At 40.8% G+C, this 23,747-nt stretch overlaps 1 protein-coding gene and 1 pseudogene across 3 annotated transcripts in view; both read right to left on the reverse strand.

The window, feature by feature from the left end:
• The window catches only part of LOC110530497 (corticotropin-releasing hormone receptor 2), a 68,760-nt gene that overhangs the window by 15,090 nt on the left and 29,923 nt on the right, over positions 1–23,747 (reverse strand). For both annotated transcript variants that reach the window (XM_021613636.3, XM_021613637.3), the window contains 4 exons: positions 7,021–7,106; positions 4,869–4,975; positions 4,434–4,551; positions 4,182–4,335 (listed from right to left, as the gene is read on the reverse strand). In XM_021613636.3, coding sequence (XP_021469311.2) covers positions 4,182–4,335; positions 4,434–4,551; positions 4,869–4,975; positions 7,021–7,106 — 465 coding nt within the window. The remainder of the gene's footprint in view (positions 1–4,181; positions 4,336–4,433; positions 4,552–4,868; positions 4,976–7,020; positions 7,107–23,747) is intronic.
• Positions 8,456–10,275, reverse strand: LOC149982109 (uncharacterized; annotated as a pseudogene). Its single transcript, XR_016482817.1, has one exon. The product of XR_016482817.1 is annotated as an uncharacterized LOC149982109 (transcript).

Genomic DNA, 23,747 nt, shown 5'->3' on the forward strand with positions numbered 1-23,747 from the left:
AATGTTTACATAAACTACATTACTCATCAAATACAGTATGTATATGTATATACTGTACTCTATATCATCTACTGCATCTTTATGTAATACATGTATCACTAGCCACTTTAAACTATGCCACTTTGTTTACATACCCTACATTACCCATCTCATTTGTATATACTGTACTCGATACCATCTACTGCATCTTGCATATGCCGTTCTGTACCATCACTCATTCATATATCTTTATGTACATATTCTTTATCCCTTTACACTTGTGTGTATAAGGTAGTAATTTTGGAATTGTTAGGTTAGATTACTCGTTGGCTATTACTGCATTGTCGGAACTAGAAGCACAAGCATTTCGCTACACTTGCATTAACATCTGCTAACCATGTGTATGTGACAAATACATTTAATTTGATTTGGATTTGATTTGATTTACTCTTGCATAGAACACACAACAAAAAGATGACTAGGTACATGGGTCAACTATTCTACTATGGAGTTGTCTGATTCAGTTTTAATAACAACATTACATGACAAAAATAGTAGCACTGGAAAGTTACCTGAGTGATAAAGTATAGGCTTTGAATTAGGTTGCCAGCAGCTATAGTAGGCTACACAGCTGTTTGAGTTTAGCACTGAGATGGTACCCATTTTAGACTATTTAATTCCCTTCATCTGAACATCAGTGTCAGCAACAATAATGCATGTCAGTTCAGGCACACAAGTATTTGAGAATATATTTAATAGAACAGACATGCTTCTGTCTATGTTAGGCTACGTCATCTTACATTTACCAGACACACTTATGCAGAGCAATTTACAGGAGCAATTAGGGTTAAGTGCCTTGCTCAAGGGCACATCAACAGATGTTTCACCTAGACGTCTCAGGGATTCAAACCAGCGCTACTGGCCCAACGCTCTTAGTTGCTAGGCTACCTGCTGCCCTTCAAATATTGTCCCAAGGGTGTTGGTAGTCATAATTTAAGTAACCTAATTTATATTCCTCTAACTCCACTGAATGCCTCTGTTAATCCAAGCAATGTCATTTTGAATTCCCTAAAGTGAGTGTGGAAGAGGTGAACAAATTATTTTCTATCAACAATGACAAGCCACCTGGGTCTGACAACTTGGATGGAAAATTACTGAGGATGATAGCGGACTATATTGCCACTGTTATTTGCCATCTCTTCAATCTAAGCCTACAGTAAAGTGTGTGCCCTCAGGCTTGGAGGGAAGCAAAAGTAATTCCGCTACCCAAGAATAGAAAAGCAACATTTACTGGCTCAGACAGCCAACCAATCAGCCTGCTACCAACCCTTAGTACACTTTTGGAAAACATTGTGTTTGACCAGATACAATACTATTTCACAGTAAATTAATTAACAACTGACTTTCAGCATTCTTATAAGGAGGTGCACTAAACATGTACATCACTTCCACAAATGACTGATGATTGGTTGAAAGAAATGACAATAAGAAGCTTGTGGGAGCTGTTTTGTTAGACTGCAATGCAGCTTTTGACATGATCAATAATAATCTGCTGCTGGAAAAACATATGTGTTATGACTTTACATCCCCTGTTATATTGTGGATTGAGAGTTACCTGTCTAACAGAACACGGCAGGTGTTCTTTAAGGAAGCCTCCAACAGAATACAGGTAGAGTCAGGTATTCCCCAGGGCAGTTGTCTAGGCCCCTTGCTTTTTCCATCTTTACTAATGACCTGTCACTGGCACTGAATAAAGCCAGTGTATCTATGTATACACATCAGCTATCACAGTAAGTGATAGCAAAGTACTGCAGTTAGTTTTAGAATGTGTGGCAAATAATAAGCTAGTGCCATTTTTTTAACTAAAAGCATTGTATTTGGAATAAACCATTCACTAAGCCCTATACCTCAACAAAATCTTGTACTGAATAATATGGAAATTGAGCAAGTTGAGGAGATTTATAACCCATGATTGTAAACTGTCATAGTCAAAACATATTGACGCAATGGTAGCTAAGATGGGGAGAAGTCTGTCCATAATAAATTCTCCCATTTCACCCGTTCCTCCACATACTGCACTGGCTTCCAGTCAAATCTCGCTTCCACTACAAGACCATGGTACATGTCTATGAAGCAGCAAGAGGAACTGCCCCTTTCTACCTTCAGACTATGCTACACCCCAACCAGAGTACTACGTTCTACCACCTTTGGCCCTCCCACCCCCTAATTAATTGCTGTTTATTTTGTCATGTGCCTTAATGTGTCTGGACCCCAGGAAGAGTAGCTAATGGGGATCCACAATAAATACAAATACCTGTCTCCACCCATCTCCAGGTGTCACCCGTTTTCCCCATTAGTCCATGGGTATTTATTGCAGTATTCCCTGTTTGTCTGTTGCCAGTTTGTATTGTCTTGTTCTTATCACTCTTTTGCTAGTCCTCCTGGGTTTTGACCCTTGCCTGCCTTGACTCTGAAACCGCCTGCCTGACCATACTGCCTGCGCTGACCTCAAGCCTGCCTGCCACTCTGTACCTCCTGGACTGACCTTGTTTATGATCTTTTGCCTGTCCACTGCCATTCTCTTGCCTGCCCCTTGGATTATAATAAATATCAGAGACTTGAACCATCTGCCTCCCGTGTCTGCATCTGGGTCTCGCCCTGTGCCCTTATAATACCTAGACAACGCATAGTTGTTCTAATCTAGAAAAAGAGAAGAAAGTCTATGTTAAATTAACCCACATGCCAGACATACTGATTAGAAATTATGATTCACAAGAGTAAGAACCAAGTCTTGTCACGGTAATGCCTGAAATGAGAGATCATAATTCAATGTTGCAAATACTGTAAGATTCCACTTCAAAGCTGAGACCTGCGCATGAAAACCACTTGATCATCAGTGGAACTGTGGCAGACTGAGTAAATTACTGAAGGGTTTTCTCAAGGACATCCCAATAAAACAAACATAAAACCTGATTACAATCTTAACTTTTAACATATATATAGACAAATGATCCACTACTGTGCAAGGTTTTCACTTCTTACAGAATAAATGTGCATAGCAAATACATAACTGTTCAGATAGACTGCTAGATCAATTGAAAAATGTTGTTAAATGTAAATGTATAAAATTAATTCTGACCGTCATCCCACTCCTGACACCAACACATCCCACTGCTGAAACGAAACAACTCCACAACACCTCCACTACACGTAGCTGAATTGAGTGAACACACTTTAGTTAATTACATTTTGGGGCCAATATGAGATTTCTAATAACTATACTGGATGTATTTACTATACCCTGGCCTTTACCCTAGCCTACAATAAGTACAAAGAGCTATTTGGGATGATTCACTTAAATGTGAGCTATATACATATCCATTCAGATCAATGTTTTTATTCCAGTGCATATAAAGTCCTACACTACTGTACATGTTACATAAAGAAAACGGCAAGATGGCTCAGCAGTGAGCTCAGCTCAGCCGAATGACTCAAGGCTACTCGTGTCATTTCAGGTGCCTCTCCATGGTGTGAGTCAGCTTCTAACATAAGTGCTAGTCTCTCCTGACTGCAATGTGCTTTCACTAACACTTCAGCTCTAGGTGAGCCTGGGTCATTTATGTGGTGATGACTGGATGCATCTGCTGCCCGTCCCATCAAGTACTTGCTCAATCACAGGCCTGAAATGATGCACAACCAACTCTGATTTACCCACAATCCAATAGCATATGGTCTTTTCTTGAAAATACATGCTTTTGGTTTCATCTCACAAGGTGCTTTGAGAGAAATGGAATGGGGTTTTGTTTTGCTAATCAGCTATATTTAACTACATTGTCTACATACGTATACTCAAGCATTCTGTAGCATTCACCCTTTGTGACAGAGGTGAATTAATAAAATCACTGGTCTCTTCTATGTAATATGTGGGGATTTACCTCTTACAGCTACAGTAAAATGATATTCCTATTTCTAGAAACAATTTGTTTTAACCAGACTGTCACATTGGCTCATGGAGGTGACAATATGATTTTTGAAAAGAGGGTAAACATAATAACTGCCATTTCATGTTTCATATTTAGGCGGTGTTAATTCTGCCTTATGCAGTTTTATGACAGAAGCCAGTCACTTGTCATAGTCTGACATAGTAAATTGGTACTCAAACACTTGCTGATGCTGAACATTATTAATTAGAATGCACTTACACCAGCCAATGAACAAGAAGACCCATTTCTTTAGCTTGTCTGTTGAATAAGTCATCACAATGGCTGTGTGAAGGTAGCATCCTTCAACAAACATCCAGAAAAAATTGGTCACCACAAAATAGTTATATATAGTCGTTATAAGACGACACCAAGGCTGTAGAAAGATAGGAAAACGATCGTAGTTAGTTATTAGTGCAATAAAAATCTTAACAGTCATGTGAATTGTAAATAATCATTTTTAACGACAGTTACCTCATTGCTCTCATGTATATTGTGATCAATCAACTGAAGTAGGAACCACATAACGTTCCTCAAAATGAAGGTTGTTATCAGGTTCCAGTGGATTATGTTTCGAAGGCATCTTATGCTCCTAGAGAAGGAAATAAAGAAAACAATGTTTTAGTCTACATACCTAAAGTTACAAAATTCCAGTCAAAAACATATTCCTATAGTAGGCGACAAGTATACATTTAAACACATTTTACTCTTGGGTGCAATTTACTTGATAATTTTTTTAAAATTTTTTAAAAAGTGTTATATTAACAAGCATCAAGACACTTAAAAGACATTAGGCGAGTTAGCCTAATAGGAGGGCAGTCCTGCAGTTCACATACATTTCAGTCATTATTTTGTAAGAGGTCACATGTTCTGCAGATACATTTAGAAGGGTACTATTTCTGTACTTGCCTTAAGCATAAGAAGAGAATGAAGGCTATGACAAGAGCTCCCACAGAAATACAGTGGCCGAGGTAGTTGATGATCAGAGCAATCTTATAGTGCATTGGGTATTTCCTCTGTGGAGAGAATATCACAAGATCTACTTCAAAATCTCGATAGACACAAAATGTTAAACTAAAAATAAAGGGGTTATATACACATTGACAGAGACATACATTTGCAATGCGCAATTCACCTTCAAAAGATATTGATAATACATACAAATGGAAATGTGAAACATTCTGATGATAAATTACATACTTTAGCTGACTGGATTAGTAAGAATAAATAAACTGTTATTATATAGTAAATGTGCCATGAATATGCCCTAATCAGACAAGTAAGGTAATTATGCCACAACTAATTCTGCACTATTTGTGAAAATCTTTCCGTATTTGTGACATTAGTAAAGCAGCAAACATAAATATCATCATTTTGAATGTCCTAAAGTATGCATGAAAATAATCCACTAATCATGTTACACAATCATTCCAAATGTCACACCCTGGCCTTAGTTATCTTTGTTTTCTTTATTATTTTGTTTAGGTCAGGGTGTGACATGGGGGATTTATGTGTTTTGTCTGGTCAGGGTTTTTTGTATGTTTATGGGTAGTTTATGTTTCTAGGTAGTTTGTAGGTCTATGGTTCCTAGATTGGTTCTCAATTAGAGGCAGCTGTCTTTCGTTGTCTCTGATTGGGAACCATATTTAGGCAGCCATATTCTGTGGGTACTTTGTGGGTGGTTGTCTTCTGTCTTTGTGTCATTGCACCAGATAGGACTGTTTCGGTTTTCACATTTGTTGTTTTGTAGTGTTCTCGTGTATGGTCTTTATTAAACATGTTGAACTCTAACCACGCTGCATTTTGGTCCTCCTCTCCTTCAACGGAAGAAAACCGTTACACCAAAGATATAATTTTAAATGTTGTTATCTAGGACATATTGTACATCATCGTGTCTAACAGGTTGATCTGATTACACTATATACACAAAAGTATGTGGACACCCCTTCAAATGGATTTGGTTATTTCAGCCACACCCGTTGTTGACAGGAATATAAAATTGAGTATACAGCCATGCATTGTCCATATACAAACATAGGCAGTAGAATGCCTTTACTGGAGAGCCCAGTGACTTTCAATGTGGCACCGTCATAGGATGGCACCTTTCCAACAAGTCAGTTCATCAAATTTCTGCCCTGTTAGAGCTGCTTCTGTAAGAAACGTCAGCACAAGAACTGTTAGTCGGGAGCTTCATGAAATGGGTATCCATGGCTAAACAGCCGCACACAAGCCTGAGATCACCATGCTCAATGCCAAGCATCAGCAGGAGTGGCGTGGCCAACATTGGACTCCGGAGCAGTGAAAACGCATTCTCTGGAGTGATGAATCACACATCACCATCTGGCAGTCCGACGGACGAATCTGGGTTTGGCGGATGCCAGGAGAATGCTACCTGCCCTAATGCATAGTACCAACTGTAAAGTTTGGTGGAGGAAGAATAATGGTCTGGGGCTGTTTTTCATGGTTCGGGCTAGGCCCCTTAGTTCCAGTGAAGATACATTTTAACACTACAGCATTCAATGACATTCTAGACAATTCTGTGCTTCCAACTTTGTGGCAAAAGTTTGGGAAGGTCCTTTCCTGTATCAGCATGACAATTTCCCCTTGCACAAAGCGAGGTCTTTACAGAAATGATTTGTTGAGATCAGTGTGGAAGAACTTGACTGGCCAGCACAGAGCCCTGACCTCAACTCCATGGAACACCTTTGGGATGAATTGGATAGCCGACGGCAAACCAGGCCTAAGTGCCCTACATCAGTGCTCGACCTCACTAATGCTCTTGTGGCTGAATGGAAGCAAGTTCCCGCAGCAATGTTCCAACATCTAGTGGAAAGCCTTCTCAGAAGAGTGGAGGCTGTCAAGGCTGCAAAGGGGGGACCAACTCTATATTAACGCCCATGGTTTTGGAATGAGATGTTCGATGAGCAGGTATTCACATACTTTTGGTTATGTGATGTGTGTGGTTCTGGTTGTTAACGTTGTCTCTAACAGGTTACTTGCAATGAGCATAATAAAGGAGAAGGCATAGGGTTTGAGCTGTATAACCAATAGTTAAACCAACCTTCTCCTCCAAAATGGGTTCACAACTGGAGTAGTTGCTCTTCAGAGCCCACGTTCCATTATCCATGCATTCTCTGTAAGCACTCCCTGCGAAAAGAGGAGTGAGAGGATTGTAAATGTATGGTCACATTACTTATGGGCTATAATTCAAGTACAGGTACATTCAATAGAGTAAACAGAAATATACAGATGTAGGATCTTAATTTGAACTATACTGTCACAGAAAAATAATCATTCAGCAACAGGATTTGAACGTTTAGTCCATAATATTGCTTGATCCGTGGTTAGGCTATCAGCTGGCTAAAAGTAGTCTACATGAAAAGTGCAATACTGTTAATATAACTGTGTATTAGTGTGGATTTTCAGTGAATTTATGTAAATCACAAAGCTCATCTGCATTTCCTGTGATGCAGGAAAATTCTCAGTAACAAAAGAGTGTTTAAATTAAGATGTGTACTCATAGCTGGTTGCTCCTATTGGCCAAAAATCAAATGTATGAATTTAGTCTTGCCATCAATGTTGAGTTCAATATTACACAATACATATGATTGTGCTATATTTAAGATAAGAAGATAATAGTAAAACAACAATCATTCATTTGTAGTAACAGTTATGAAGTAAGTCGATAATATACTGAACAAATATATAAATGCAACATGTAACAATTTCAAAGATTTTACTGAGTTACAGTTCATATAAAGAAATCAGTCAATTGAAATAAATGAAGAGGACCAATTTGGAAATAAGACCCAAACTTTACTGTGTGTTATCCTCAATTATTATATTCATGTGCATGTATGGATTTTTCAAGTTTTATGTGTGCTTGTTTTTCTATATGGTCAAATTAATAAACAAACAAAACATGATTAGGCCCTATTCTATGAATTTCACATGACTGGGGATACAGATATGCATCTGTTGGTCACAGATACCTTAAAAAAAAAAACGCTAAAAAAATATTTGTCGCGCTGCATGCCTCACACATGTCGTTCTCATAGAGTTGATCAGGCTGTTGATTGTGGCCTGTGGAATGATGTCCCACTCCTATTCAATGGCTGTGCGAAGTTTCTGGATATTGCTGTCATACATGTCGATCCAGAGCATCCCAAACATCCTCAATGGGTGACTTGTCTGGTGAGTTTGCAGGCCATGGAAGAATATGGTTCCCAATCAGAGTCAACGATAAACAGCTGCCTCTAATTGAGAACCAATCTAGGTAACCATAGACATTCATAAACACCTAGATGGAAAACAACCCCATAAACCTACAAAACCCCTAGACAGTACAAAAACACATACATCACCCATGTCACACCCTGACCTAACCAAAATATAGAAAGAAAACAAAGAAACCCAGGTCAGGGCGTGACAGTACCCCCCCACAAAGGTGCGGACTCCGGCCGCAAAACCTAATCTAAAGGGGAGGGTCCGGGTGGGCCTCTTTCACGACGGCGGCGGCTTGGGTGCGGGACGTGGACCCCGCTCTACCTCAGTCTTGGCCCACTTAAGTGGCACCTCAGGAGCGGGGACCATCGCAGCGGGCCCCGGACTGAAGGTCATCGTAGAGAGCGCCACTGGACGGAAAGGCGCCTCTGGACTACCTGACGGCTCTGGCGGCTCCTGGCTGGCCGACGGCTCTGGCGGCTCCTGGCTGGCTACGGCTCTGGCGTTTCCTGGCTGGCTGGCGGCTCTGGCGGCTCCTGGCTGGCTGACGGTTCTGGCGGCTCCTGGCTGGCTACGGCTCTGGCGTTTCCTGGCTGGCTGGCGGCTCTGGTGGCTCCTGGCTGGCTGACGGCTCTGACGGCTCTGGCGGCTCCTGGCTGATAGATGGCTCTGGCGGCTCCTGGCAGGCTGCCGGCTCTGGCGGCTCCTGGCTGGCTGGCGGCTCTGGCGGCTCCTGGCTGGCTGGCGGCTCTGGCGGCTCCTGGCTGACTGGCGGCTCCGGCGGCTCTGGCTGACTGACGGCTCTGGCAGGTCCTGGCTGACTGACGGCTCTGGCAGCTCCTGGCTGACTGACGGCTCAGGACAGACTGGCGGCTCTGTCGGCTCAGGACAGACGGGAGACACTAGCGGCTCAGGACAGACGGGAGACTCTAGCGGCTCAGGACAGACAGGAGACTCTAGCAGCTCAGGACAGACGGGAGACTCTAGCTGCTCAGGACAGACGGGAGACTCTAGCGGCTCAGGACAGATGGGAGACTCTAGCAGCTCAGGACAGACGGGAGACTCTAACAGCTCAGGACAGACGGGAGACTCCAGCAGCTCAGGACAGACGGGAGACTCTAGCAGCTCAGGACAGACGGGAGACTCCAGCAGCTCAGGACAGACGGGAGACTCTAGCAGCTCAGGACAGACGGGAGACTCTAGCAGCTCTGGACAGACGGGAGACTCTAGCAGCTCAGGACAGATGGGAGACTCTAGCAGCACTGGGCAGGAGGAAGGCTCTGGCAGTACTGGACAGGTGGGAGCACCTGTAGGGATGAGACGGCGAGACAGCCTGGTGCGTGGGGCTGCCACCCGAGGGCTGGTGCGTGGAGGTGGCACTGGATAGACCGGACCGTGCAGGCACACTGGACCTCTTGAGCACCGAGCCTGCCCAACCTTACCTGGTTGAATGCTCCCGGTATCCAGGCCAGTGCGGCGAGGTGGAATAGCCCGCACTGGGCTGTGCTGGCGAACCGGGGACACCATGCGTAAGGCTGGTGCCATGTACGCCGGCCCGAGGAGACGCACTGGAGACCAGATGGGTAAAGCCGGCTTCATGGCCCCTGGCTCGATGCCCACTCTAGCCTGGCCGATACGAGGAGCTGGAATGTACCGCACTGGGCTATGCACACGCACTGGGGAGACTGTGCGCTCCACCGCATAACACGGTGCCTGCCCGGTCCCTCGCTCTCCGGTAAGCATGGGAAGTTGGCGCAGGTCTCCTACCTGGCTTCAACACACCCCCCTTTGTCCCCCCCCAATACATTTTTGGGGCTGCCTCTTGGGCTTCCAGCCACGCTGCTGTGCTGCCTCCTCATACCGGTGCCTCTCTGCTTTCGCTGCCTCCAGCTCTGCTTTGGGGCAGCGATATTCCCCTGGCTGTGCCCAGGATCCTTCGCCGTCCAGAATCTTCTCCCAAGTCCATGAGTGCTGCGTTCTTTGCCCGCTGCTGCTGCTGGCCATTACCACGCTGCTTGGTCCATTGTTGGTGGGTTATTCTGTCACGATCGTCGTATGGAGTAGACCAAAGCGCAGCGTGCTGTGAATCCATTATTTTATTGAATGACGAAAAAACACGAATAACACTTAAACAAAAACAACAAAACGAATGTGACGCTATGACGAGTGCAGACCTAACCAAAATATATAAATAAAAAAAGAATACTCAGGTCAGGGCATGACAAACGTTGAATGAATAGAATGATTAACAATTAACAACTGGGTCAAAACATGAAAAAATAACTAAGGACCATCATCATTGAATCTCTGCTAGATAGCTACATGCCAATGATTTGTTTAGCATTGAATAGTCAAATGAGTAGAATGATTAGAATCGGCTTCACCTCAGGCCTAAGAACAGCCCTTAGTTGGGAGTTATCACACAATAATCCCTGGGTTCAAGGGCCTTATTGCTTAAATAATCCTTAATTCATTTAGTTGATAATCATTACATAGCATCACGCCACGTATAGTAGCAAGTCAATAATAGTTACACAATTCTTCATGTGTAAGATTAAGTCAATAATAGTAACAGAAATATTAGTAACACTTTCAATCATTCACTTGTAGTAGTCCTAGTAGATAATAAATCAATAATAGTTACAGAATCATTCATGTGTAAGATTAAGTCAATAATAGTAACACAAATGTTAGTAACACTTTCAATCTTTCACTTGTAGTAGTCCTAGTAGATAATACATCGATAATAGTTACAGAATCATTCATGTGTAGGATTAAGTCAATAATGGTTACACAACAATCAGTAACACTTTTAATCTTTAACTTACAGTAGCAGTTATTAAGTCCATAGTAGTGACAAGAGTCTTTCACTTAGCACTCTCCTGTGAGTCGAGACAAGAGTGTTACTTTGCCCCTCGGTTCAAAGTTTACCGGTTTAATCTTTTTTCTGCCACCCTAGACACTTTAGGAATAAAAATGTTAATTTGTGAAAGGGGATTTGCAAAGCCTCTTTGTCCTCCAGTTAATATATTTGCATATCTTTTAAAACCTCTTATTGTAATCAACTTTGAACAGATTTGTAAAAAATGTAATATCCCCATTTTCTACATTTCAGTATACTTTTTTTATCTCCTTCTTGAAGACCACTTCAAACTTCTTTTTAATCCTCTTAATTTTGTGCATTATGTTATGTCCACTTCATGAAAGAGAATCAGATCATTTCAAATGAATCAGTCCTTTCCAACGCCTCACACTATTTTCTTTTCAACATTTTGATACTGTATGATTGTCTCTCTTTTATATAATGAGATATACAAAATCCTGATGTATACAATTAACATTGGGGCATGTTCACTGACCTTTTTTAGCTAAATATTGGCTTGATGATTGATTGGAGGAGCAGGGTGTGCTGAGTTAGTGGATGGGGTGGCAGTGAGTTGAATAAAGACGGTCAGATCTGGCCATGCAATCTGTTTTATTACCTTTCAACACATGAGGATTTACTGAGACACAAGACAAAGGACAACAACTGATTATGAATAAAGCTAACATGTGTGCATAACGAGGTATCACGCTATCAGTTAAGCGTGAGTCAAATCTTATTGTTCTGAGTTCAATGGTATTTCCTAATCAACAGTAAGACCTCGGCTCATAATCAATGTTTTTAATTTGCACTGGATGGATATTTAACCATGAAGAATCTATACAGTTGAATTGGATGCAGCGTACACCTTCAGTTAAATCATTTGGAACAAACAGGCAGCATGAGTCCCATGAGACAAGGCAAAACAATCAATGACATTACCCAACCAAATACATTGAGTCTGTTCATTTGACCCTGTTTAACAAAACTAACTGGACATGTGCATTGATCCAATGCCAGAGGCAGTGCTGAACTGGACAACAGATGAGAGATGTACTAAATACATTTTGAGTGTATTTTTAGGATATTAAAGAGAACTGGATTGTACCTCTGACTCCCTAAAGATTCATCCTCCTCTGTACTCAGACACTCCAGAGTTGACAAAGTAAATCCAAAGTAATTGGGTGGCATTCCGGGAATACTCAGATACTTTCACACCAACAGTGCCTGTCTGCAGGCAAAGCCTTGTACGGTAGCTCAAACACCCCCAGTTCTACACTTCTAAGACGAGGAGGATTTTCCCAGATACTTCATTTTTCTCTGTGTTCATATCATCCTTTCTTTGTGAAGAACACACTTTCAGTCAAGAATTTAGGTCTGGGGAGCAGGTTGAGAGGAGTACAGGTTTCTGACTAACCATCTGTACAAAACGCATGATGAAGCCACTTTATTCATATATTTGTTTCTCTTTCCATAACTATGGCACTCTAGAGTCAGTTTCAACTCTTACTTTGGACTTGGATAAGGAGAAACTGAGGCTTCTGTGTACAGTATACACTGAGTGTACAAAACATCTTTCCATGACATAGACTGACCAGGTGAATCCAGGTGAAAGCTAAGATTCCTTATTGATGTCACCTGTTAAATCCACTTAAATTAGTGTAAATGAAGGGGAGGAGACAGGTAAAACAAATTATAAATTAAGCCTTGAAGCAATTGAGACATGGATTGTGTATGTGTGCCATTCAGAGGGTGAATGGGCAAGACAAAATATTTAAGTGCCTTTGAATGGGGTATGGTGCCAGGTACAATGGTTTGAGTGTGTAAAGAACTGCAATGCTGCTGGGTTTTTTCATCCTCAACAGTTTCCCGTGTGTATCAAGAATGGTCCACCACCTAAAGGACATCCAGCCAACGTGACACAACTGTGGAAAGCATTGGAGTCAACATGGACCTGCATCCCTGGGGAACGCGTTTGACACCTTGTAGTCCATGCCCTGACGAATTGAGGCTATTCTGAGGGCAAAAGGGCTGAAACTCAATATTAGGAAGGTGTTCCTAATGTTTTGTACACTCAGTGTACAGTATGTTGTTTATAGTATTGAAGGAGGTTTCCCAAGGGTTGAAGAGAATCCAGCTGGTTGTACAGGTTGAGCAGGTTGTAGAATTCCATACCCACTTTATCACAATGCTAGTGATAAAAAACGAATCAAAAACACAATTAAATCTAATAAAAAGGTATAATTCCTAGGTTTTTGATATATTAATATACTGTATGTTCTCCTAGATTTAGATGAGTTTCCAGGCTTCTGCATATGAAACAACTCCTATAAAGGGATGTATTACTGACTCTATATTCCATGCATGTCACCCACCTGAGCCAGTTAAGTCAGTCACGCTTTCCTGACATTTCAAATTAAATTGTATGACCTGAGGCATGTCAAAGTACAGTAGATATACCTCCCTGCTTAAGAGAGTTAGGCATGTCTTTTTAAGACAGAACAAATCGAGGCATATCTGTCACTGTGATGGTGTTTTCTACACAGACATCAGATACGGGGTAAGGCTAGGGCGTAGTTTGCCTCAATTTTAAAAGTAAAGAAGTCAAGAGGGTCAAACAGTATTCTCAGATTAAGGAAAAACAGCAGTGCTTCAAAACACAATGACACAAATTAAATATGTCAATGGCTTCTTTGATGTTCCTTTTAGTGCCTTAGAGTGACAGCCTATCCATTTGAACATGGCTAGGATGAAATTCTTAAATGTAAAAAAAAAAACACAACATCAAGGGAAAGGCTTTTAAATTCACTTACCAGGGAAAAATGAAAAAAAGGTTTTGATTTTCATGTCTACAAAAAATATTTACTCATATTTATTTTGCTGCTCTAAATCCCTCAAAATCAACTCTGGACCTCAAAGTCAGTTCCACTGTGTTTTTTCATTGTTCCCCTCTAATTAGGGTCTGATTTAGACCTGGGACACCAGGTGGGTGCAATTTATTATCAGGTAGATCAGAAAACCAGCAGACTCTGGACCTCGTCAGAGTAAGAGCTGAATACCCCTGCTCTAATGGGTAAATTTATTATTTTCGAGAGGGAATGTTTACTAATATCATACATTTTGTCCATTGTTAAAGTGTTTCCAGATAGATACTGTACACTTGAATATATTGAAAAGAGGAAGAGGAAATGACGTCGAAGGTTGTTTAGACAGCTCGGCTGAATGCAGTTTATATGATTTTAAAATGGTATGTAAAACAACAGCTAGTGTGTTGATAGTGTGTTGTCTTCAATCCCTGTCTGGCAGGCCACCTTAAATCTTATCCTTGAGAAATCTGACCCTGTATGGCAAATCTCTGTTTCAGATCAGCTGATTCAAATAATCAACCCATCACGCTTTGATTATTTGAATCAGCTGTGTAGTGCTAGGGCCAAAACCAAAACGTACACCCAGGGGAGGCCCCAGGACCGAGTTTGTGAAACCCTGCTCTAATGCAGTAGTATCTCTGACATTGACTCATGACTTCTAAAAAAGGAACAGCCTAAGGACAAAATTAGACCTAGGGCTGGATATGAACGCTTTCCCATGCTGTATTTTTTCTCAACATTATATGTTCTTGTAGATTCATTACAGTAGACATCTACTGAAATACAGTAGACACTGATTTCAGCATACTGTATGTAAAGAAAATCACCCCAAAAAAACAAAACAATTCTGGCTAACCATTCCACTACAACACCCCAGGCTCATAAACAGACTAGGAGAGTATCTTTCAGGCCACAATATAATATGATTGGCCTTTTTTATCTAAGCTCACTGAGCAACACACAAACAGCATTTGTCTCTTTGGAAAAGTCCCCAGAATGAGAGCATTTGGTGACCAAATTGAATTGACTACTTCCACCTCTGACCCAGACTCAATGTGATGACATGATGAATGAGATTCTTAAAGGGGTAGCTGTCAAATTCTGGAGAAATATAGCACTTTTATTTGGATAGATAGTTGCATATAATTTGTAAATGGATCAATGCATTCTAAACAGAGTAGTGGAGTAGAATGAGTTATTTATTTCAAAGGCTAGTAATGTTGCCATTAAATTACAGCACCATATCTACCACAAAAGTTCCCTCAAACAGCTTCCTGAGAAGATGCACACACTGCCGTTCTATACTGTTGTATTAGTCCCTTTCCACCACCATATCTGGCAGGCTGCTTCTCCTCAGACCATCGATTGGTCAGAGATCAGATATGGACGGAGCTGAACAAGTGAAAGCACTCCATCAGAGGCTGGCAGTGATCAAGTGAAAGCACTCCTTGATTCACAACCCTAGCCCACTACCGCAACAGCCACAAGTCACCTTGCCACTGACCCAATCAGTTAGACGTTAGGGGTGAAACCCAAACCCCTTGCCTGCAGCCTTTCTAACCTTCATACTACCATGAGCCTAATGCTGTCATGCCTTTACTACTGCTTTACAAGTGGTATGGATATCAACCTCAAATAGGCTACTGGCTAGCCCTACCCCCTTAACAGCAACCTTTCTAACCACTATACTACCATGAGCTCAACGTGCTCATGCTTTTACTATTGCTATACATACAGTACAATGAGCAGTTTCTGGCCCTGAGAAAGTGGTATGGAAATAAACCTCATATACTGGCCAGTCAAAATGCTAAATCCTAATATTAAGGCACCTCAAAATGTTTGTAAATGAGACAGAACATTTAATAACAATGACTCATCCCTAACCTTGTTGTGCTAATATCTGAAGCATGCATTAACAAGGCAGGAATGTGTAACGGTCTTCTTGTGGTGAAGTAGAGGCGGACCAAAACGCAGCGTGGTTATATTGATTCATGTTTAATAACAAAAAGAATAAACACGAACACTACAAAACAACAAACGTGGAAAACCAAAAACAGCCCTGTCTGGTGCAAAACACAGAGACAGGAACAATCACCCACAAACACACAGTGAAACCCAGGCTACCTAAGTATGATTCTCAATCAGAGACACCTAATGGCACCTGCCTCTGATTGAGAACCATACTAGGCCGAAACATAGAAATAACCCAAAACATAGAAAAACAAACATAGACTGCCCACCCAACTCACGCCCTGACCATACTAAATAAATACAACACAAAGGAAATACAAGTCAGAACGTGACAGAATTTCATATGCATCAATGGAAAACAGTACAGACAGTCACATTCACTATGCCTGCCTAGCAGCGGTTCTTGACTAGCAGTGATCGAGCAATGCTCTCATTTAGTAGAGTAAAACCTATGATAGTAAAATATCATAGGATACGGTACAATAAACAGATATTATGGAGTGGAATTATATTAGGTTTACACATTTATATGAGAATAAAGAAGTAAGGAAAGCCTGTATACATACATGCATACAGGAAAGATAAAAGCACTGTGGGCATTAAGAAACATCTACTATTCCAGACTGTGCCAGGAAGTAAAACATATATTTTTTAAGAGAGATCTTGGAGGAATTAAAGGAATGTGAACCCTACTGTACAATGACGCCAGACATGCTAATATATACAGCATAACCAGTAAATGTAACTATATGTAATAAAAAATATAATCTACGTAATCCCCAAAAGTTATTATTTATCAATAACTAGTAATGCTGCATACTCAAAGAAAGGCTAAAATGCTACCTTTCTGGTTAAAATAGTTAGAAATTGTTGAGATGTAGTCACTTAGAAATTGTTGAGATGTAGACACAAGCACAAGTACAAATATTTTATGATGTAGGCTATATGTGTTCTAAATATAGGATAATCAAATTATAAAATGACGAACTATAAGATTTCACCTTTCTTATAACTGTAAAATATGTTGAGCGTTAAGAGAAAATGTGCATATTTTCTTAAGGTTTCTCTTGATCAAAACGTCTGCCCACATCGTTGTGGACAAATCACAGAGCTCTAGCTTGGCTTTCTGAACTCTTTACGAACTCGCCTTTCATCTCATATTACAGTTTTCCCCAACTGTTTACAAACTAAAACTGGCCCATGAGGCACAATGACCCAGACCTGTAACTCATTTAGCAGAACCATACACCGAATCTGCAATACTACTGGCACGTTTTGCTTTACACTTGAAATTCTATAACAAACATTTGGCAAAACACAATACACAATTCTCTACCTCTGGCACAACTTTCACAACTAAAATATTTTGTGTGCAAATGAAAAGCAACCCTGTTCAACAAGCTAAACTCAATTTCCAACTGATCACTTTCACTCTTCACATGGGCAAACACTAATTGCGCAAATGTTCACTTTGCAATAAAAAAGGCCACAGGTGAGTACTCCTGTTTTTGGAGAACAATGGAAGCAAACTTGGCAGAGAGAGAGGTAGAGGTGGGGGTCGGGGTAGAGGTGGAGGTGGTGGAAGAACAGGGAGAGTAATTTCGGATGAAATTTGGGCGACGGTGGTGGACCATGTGGTCAACCATGGTTTGACCTTGAGAGAGGCTGGACAGAGAGTGCAGCCCAATCTGAACCACTTCACCGTAGCATCCATCATCCGGACATTCCTAAATGAGAATAGGTCCTATGTCTGCAGTACATACTGTACCTATCTACTACTTTTACTAGTTGACAGTAGTACAACATAAAGCACAGTAAAGACTGTAGATTCCAATACATACAGTAAGGGGAAACAAAGTAAATGTTTAATGTATTACTGTTATGTATGAAATTGGGAGCTATACTACTTTGTAACATGTTTATATTGTATACTGTACTACTGTAGTGTTAAATGAACTGTAAGCTATTTTGTTTTTGTAGAACTGAAAGACGACCACCACGTGGTGGTAGAACGCGGCTATTTATAGACAAATAGGAGGCTGCCATTGTGCAAATGGATGTTGAAAATAATGGCATAAGATTGCGGGAAATCCAACAACAGATTTTTTAAAACCCTGCCATCTTCCATAACATCAGAGTGAGCTTATCAACCATAGACAGCATCCTTAAGAAACACCATCTCCGGATGAAGCATATCTACAGAGTCCTATTTCAAAGGAATTCCCAAAGAGTGAAGGATAAATATGAATATGTGCAAGTAAGTAATGTACTAGTATTACACTCTTGAAACATTAGAGACTCATTGATGTTGCCAGTGAACTTTACTATACAGCAATTACAGTATTTACTGTCATTTCAGAGAATCATGGAGTTGGATGCAAGTCCCATCCCCCAGCAACTCATATTTATAGATTAGGCTGGATTCAATTTAGCAAAAAGGAGAAGAGGAAGGAATATAGGTAAACGCGCCATCATTGAGGTACCTGGCCAGCGCGGGTGAAATGTCAGCATATGCGCAGCTATGAGCCACAATGGGGTCCTCCACTGCCATGCTACCCTTGGACCATACAACACTGCCCATCTCCTTCATTTCCTGAACACCTTACATAACAATATTTTTCAGCCAGAGCAGAGAAGGCCAGGTGATCCTGTGCAGCAAATGTATGTTCTAATTTGGGACAATGTGCGTTTCCATCGGGCCGCTCAGGTCCGCAACTGGTTCCATGACAATCCTAGGTTTACAATTCTCTATCTCCCACCATAATCCCAATTTCTCAACCCCATTGAGGAGTTGTTTTCAGCATGGCGGTGGAAGGTGTATGATCGTAAACTCAACGAACGTATGGCCCTTCTCCAGGCAATGGAGGAGGCATGTGGTGACATTCTAGCAGAGTCCTGTCAGGGGTGGATGCGTCATGACAGAAGATATTTCCCCCGCTGTCTGGCCAAGGAGAATATCGCCTGTGGTGTTGATGAAAATCTGTGGCCGGACCAATACAACAGACATGACTTATTCTGTTTTCACAATGGAGTATTTGTTTCTTGACTTCTGATTTAGATTTGACTGTTTGAGAGTTTCCTTATCTGTTCCATACTATTTATTTAACATACAGTACAGTAGTAATAATAGGCACATTTTTCTTCCTTTGCATATGGAAAATATGTACTGCATGTGTGCTTACAGTATGCTGTTTGACATGTATTGAGTCATGTTGAAATTTGTGTCATGTTGAATTTGTGTTCCTTTCTTGTTTGAGTACACACAAGCAATAAATCAAATCAAATGAAATTGTATTAGTCGCATGCGCAGAATACAACAGGTGTACATTTGAAGTCAGAAGTAAACATATACTTAGTTTGGAGTCATTAAAACTCATTTTTCAACCACTACACACATTTCTTGTTAACAAACTATAGTTTTGGCATGTCGGTTAGAACATCTACTTTGTGCATGACACAAATAATTCTTCCAACAATTGTTTACTGACAGATTATTTCACTTAATCACAATTCCAGTGGGTCAGAAGTTTACATACACTAAGTTGACTGTGCCTTTAAACAGCTTGGAATATTCCAGAAAAGGATATCATGGCTTTAGAAGCTTCTGATGGGCAAATTGAAATAATTTGAGTGATTTGGAGGTGTACCTGTGGATGTATTTCAAGGCCTACCTTCAAACTCAGTGCCTCTTTGCTTGACATCATGGGTTAATGAAAAAGAAATCAGCCAAGACCACAGAAAGAAAATGGTAGACCTGGTTCATCCTTGGGAGCAATTTCCAAATGCCTGAAAGTACCAAGTTCATCTGTACAAGCAATAGTACGCAAGTATAAACACCATGGGACCACGCAGCCATCATACCACTCAGGAAGGAGATGCGTTCTGTCTCCTAGAGATGTACATACTTTGGTGCGAAAAGTGCAAATCAATTCCAGAACAACAGCAAAGGACCTTGTGAAGATGCTGGAGGAAACAGGTACAAAAGTATCTATATCCACAGTAAAATTAGACACATATCGTCATAACCTGAAAGGCCGCTCAGCAAGGAAGAAGCCACTGCTCCAAAACCGCCATAAAAAAGCCAGACTACGGTTTGCAACTGCACACAGGAACAAATATCGTACATTTTGGAGAAATGTCCTCTGGTCTGATGAAACAAAAATATAACTTTTGGGCCATAATGACCACATTATGTTTGGAGGAAAAGGGGGAGGCTTGCAAGCCGAAGAACACCATCAAAACCGTGAAGTACGGGGTTGGCAGCATCATGATGTGGGGGTGATTCGCTGTAGGAGGGACTGGTGCACTTCACAAAATACAGTGCCTTGCGAAAGTATTTGGCCCCCTTGAACTTTGCGACCTTTTGCCACATTTCAGGCTTCAAACATGAAGATATAAAACTGTATTATTGACTGTATGTTTGTTTTACTCCATGTGTAACTCTGTGTCGTTGTATGTGTCGAACTGCTTTGCTTTATCTTGGCCAGGTCGCAATTGTAAATGAGAACTTGTTCTCAACTAGCCTACCTGGTTAAATAAAGGTGAAATAAATAAAAATAAAAAATGTTGCTGTTCAGCCACGACTCCGTGAAGCATAAGATATTACAGTTTTGAATGTCCCGTTTGTAGTTTCACAGTTGTATTTTCCAAAGATTGCATGTTTGATAGCAGAATGGAAGGCAGTTTGGGTTTATTCGATCACCTACGAATTCTCAGAAGGCAGCCCACCCTCCGGACCCTTTTTCTCTGCCTTCTCTTCACGCAAATGACGAGGATCTGGGCCTGTTCCCGGGAAAGCAGTATGTCATTCACGACGTGCTCGTCAGACTCGTTAAAGGAATAGGATTCTGCCAGTTCGTGGTGAGTAATCGCAGTTCTGATGTCCAGAAGTTATTTTTGGTCTTAAGAAACGGTAGCAGCAACATTATGTACAAAATATGTTTGTTTTTTTAAGTTACAAACAACGCAAAGAAACAAAAAAAAAAAACACAATTGGTTAGTAACACGTAAAACGTCAGCCTTCTTCTCTGGCGCCATCTTGCTATACAGTATAACAACAAAATCTTAGTCTGAAATAGGTTCTTATAGTAGTGTTTTGAATAGGTCAGTTGTCACTAAGTTAGATTAATTTGATGGGTGTCTGTATGCAGTTTCATTTTGAGCAGGGAGTACATGATTTTGATTGCTGTGTTTCATTTTGAAAGATGTCTGTAGGGTTTGGGGAAATTGGCTTACAGTTTTGTGCTTAGAGTTTTGCGCACCAGAGTACCAGTTTCAGCAAAGGTGTGTTAACAATTAGGAAAAACTGTAACGTTGTCCATCTATAACAGTGTTTTTGTTTAAAATCTATGAATTATTTTAGATGAATGGCTATAAATCGATGTGCTACCGTGATGAAACCACTCTCTCCTGTTGCGTAAAGATGTAATGATTACAGGCACGTGCTTGTCCGTGGCTGTGACATAGGGTTCAGCCAGGAGTTCAGACAGTCAGAAGAGAAAATAAAATGGCAGGGGGGACATCCCAGCTTCAAGTGGTTTCAGATTTCACATCCTACATCACACAGGCTCAGAAAAAAGACTACTGTGACCGTAGGAACCAGGGCTATTGCTCAATGCAAGCCATTTCAGTGTCCACAGATCAATTTATATACAACGTCAGTCGGAACCGGTACCAGAACCACGCAGGTCCTGTAAAAACAGGGGACTTTACATCTAATATACACATTAACACCATTAAATGGACAGTATAATTAATTGGAGGAGAGCTGAGCGGCTATGCTTAACATCTGTCTCCAACTGTAAGATGACAGATGGATTCTACTTCCACACATGCCTCTGGGGCTCAGGCCAAACACTTGGAGTCGCTGCATGTTGATCCACATGCAACACCGACATAAAGATCTATGGAAATGACTTGGACTACCGATTACGGTATATAAATCAGGTTATTTTCATTCTCATCTTGCAGTAGTGGATTTATAATTAATGAACATATCGTGATAAATTAGAGAGGTTGATTTGAGGTGCTAAGTACAGTCTACCTCCTGTAGAGAGGCGGCTGGGGGACAATCCAACAATCACTCAGGCTAGTCTGGCTGGGTGGCTGATGCCCTGTAGATTTATGTGAGGGAAATAACATGGAATAAAAAAAAATGAAACTAATATAAATGCACATTGCACATCCCTTCAATATATCAGTCATCTCTGATGGTTTGTAACTTTGTGGATGGGACGAGGGTCATGTTTTGAAAGCAGAAAAACCTCCCCCAATGGAAATGTGAATTGCAATTGAACTTGGGGCTAAGGTAAGATCTCTGAGTCAACACTGTCATTTTGACAGATTATATTGCAGAGGACAAGGAACTCATCTGTAAGCATTAGGGCTGTGCATCTTTCCCTCTCAAGACGATTCGATCCATATCTAGATTCATTGGATACAGGAACAATACGTTTTAGTTTGAAGCGATTCGGTTTGATTAGAGAAACAAACCGATGCGATTTGGTTCAATGCACTAACATTTACGGCATAAAAATATTTATTTTCCATTCTAAACCTGCTGCTGATGGAGCTCACGAGCTGGGCCTCTGAGCTGGATCTGTCTGTGTTGACCTGAGTGTGTATGTAAATGATGTAAATGATGTATAGTGTATGTAGGCACCTGAGCTGAGCCATAAGATAAACATCTCCCACCCCATTATCAGTTAGGTGGGGCATTGTTTAAAAAGCATTTAAATAGCTTTTCCTGAACGTTGCATGCTTAATTTGGATTGGTTTGGGATCACGTGGACCGATGAACTCATATTTTAAACATTTGAACCAGAGACTGATGCATGTCTAGTAAGAAAACACTTATTCATTACTATGGGTTGAAGATTATCACAAATAAATAGCCTAAATCCCTAGTCATTTAGATTCCAGGAACAGTTGGTTGGATGAATATGGCATTTGGAGACATTGTTTCTCTCTGTTGTCAGGTTCAATTTACATGAACAGTGGCATTTAAGCCAGCGGGGTACCGTTTCTGAAAAGTAAGAAGTGCATACGAGTACACCTCTTTTTTTTGACCTACTTTTCTTTTGTGAACAGTGTAAGGCTCCTGGGGATGTCATAAACATGCTAATCCATCCATGTGGAAGTCGACAAGAAGGAATTTGGGAGTTTACAAACTGGTGTGGAGTGAGATTATTGTTCTGCTGACAAAATACCAAATCTTTCTTTGGTCAAACAAAAGAGGACAGGGACTGAAGATTTCACTATGGGGATGAAAATGAACTTTCTACAGCAAATTCACTCACACTCTACAGGTGGGCATAATAAAATACATGAATAAAATGTTTGTACTTCTCAGACCATCAATAACTGACAGATCAGTCAGGATAGCTAAACAGCATGCTATCACTCAGTTAACACAGCAAACAGTCAAGTTATGTGTAGTGTAGCACACAAGAGTACTCCTTCCATTACTGAGGTTAACATGCCTAAGTCATGAACAGTCATGTGAAAAAGCAAGCATACCACCTGGAATTTAAAAAAAATACAAAAATAAACGTTTTTACATATTTGTACAGATGGATATGAAATCTTCCCTTCAACACTACTGACAGATCAAGGTAACCTAATTTAACAAATGACACTGAAAGATTATACTTTGAAATCAACATGCAATTTCATAATGCAGAAAAAAAAGTACACCCCTAGCTTCAATAGCTGATGTTGCCCCCTTTTGTTGAAATAACTTCATGTAGCAGTTTTTTGTAACTGTCTATCCATCTCTTACATCGACTGGGAGGAATTTTTCCCACTCTTCTTTACAGTACTGCTTCAACTGTACCATGTTTGAGGGCTTTCCTGCATGCACGG

This window comes from Oncorhynchus mykiss, chromosome 8 (genome assembly GCF_057628025.1).
Source record: "Oncorhynchus mykiss isolate SJ-2025 chromosome 8, ASM5762802v1, whole genome shotgun sequence".
Classification (NCBI taxonomy): Eukaryota; Metazoa; Chordata; class Actinopteri; order Salmoniformes; family Salmonidae; genus Oncorhynchus; species Oncorhynchus mykiss.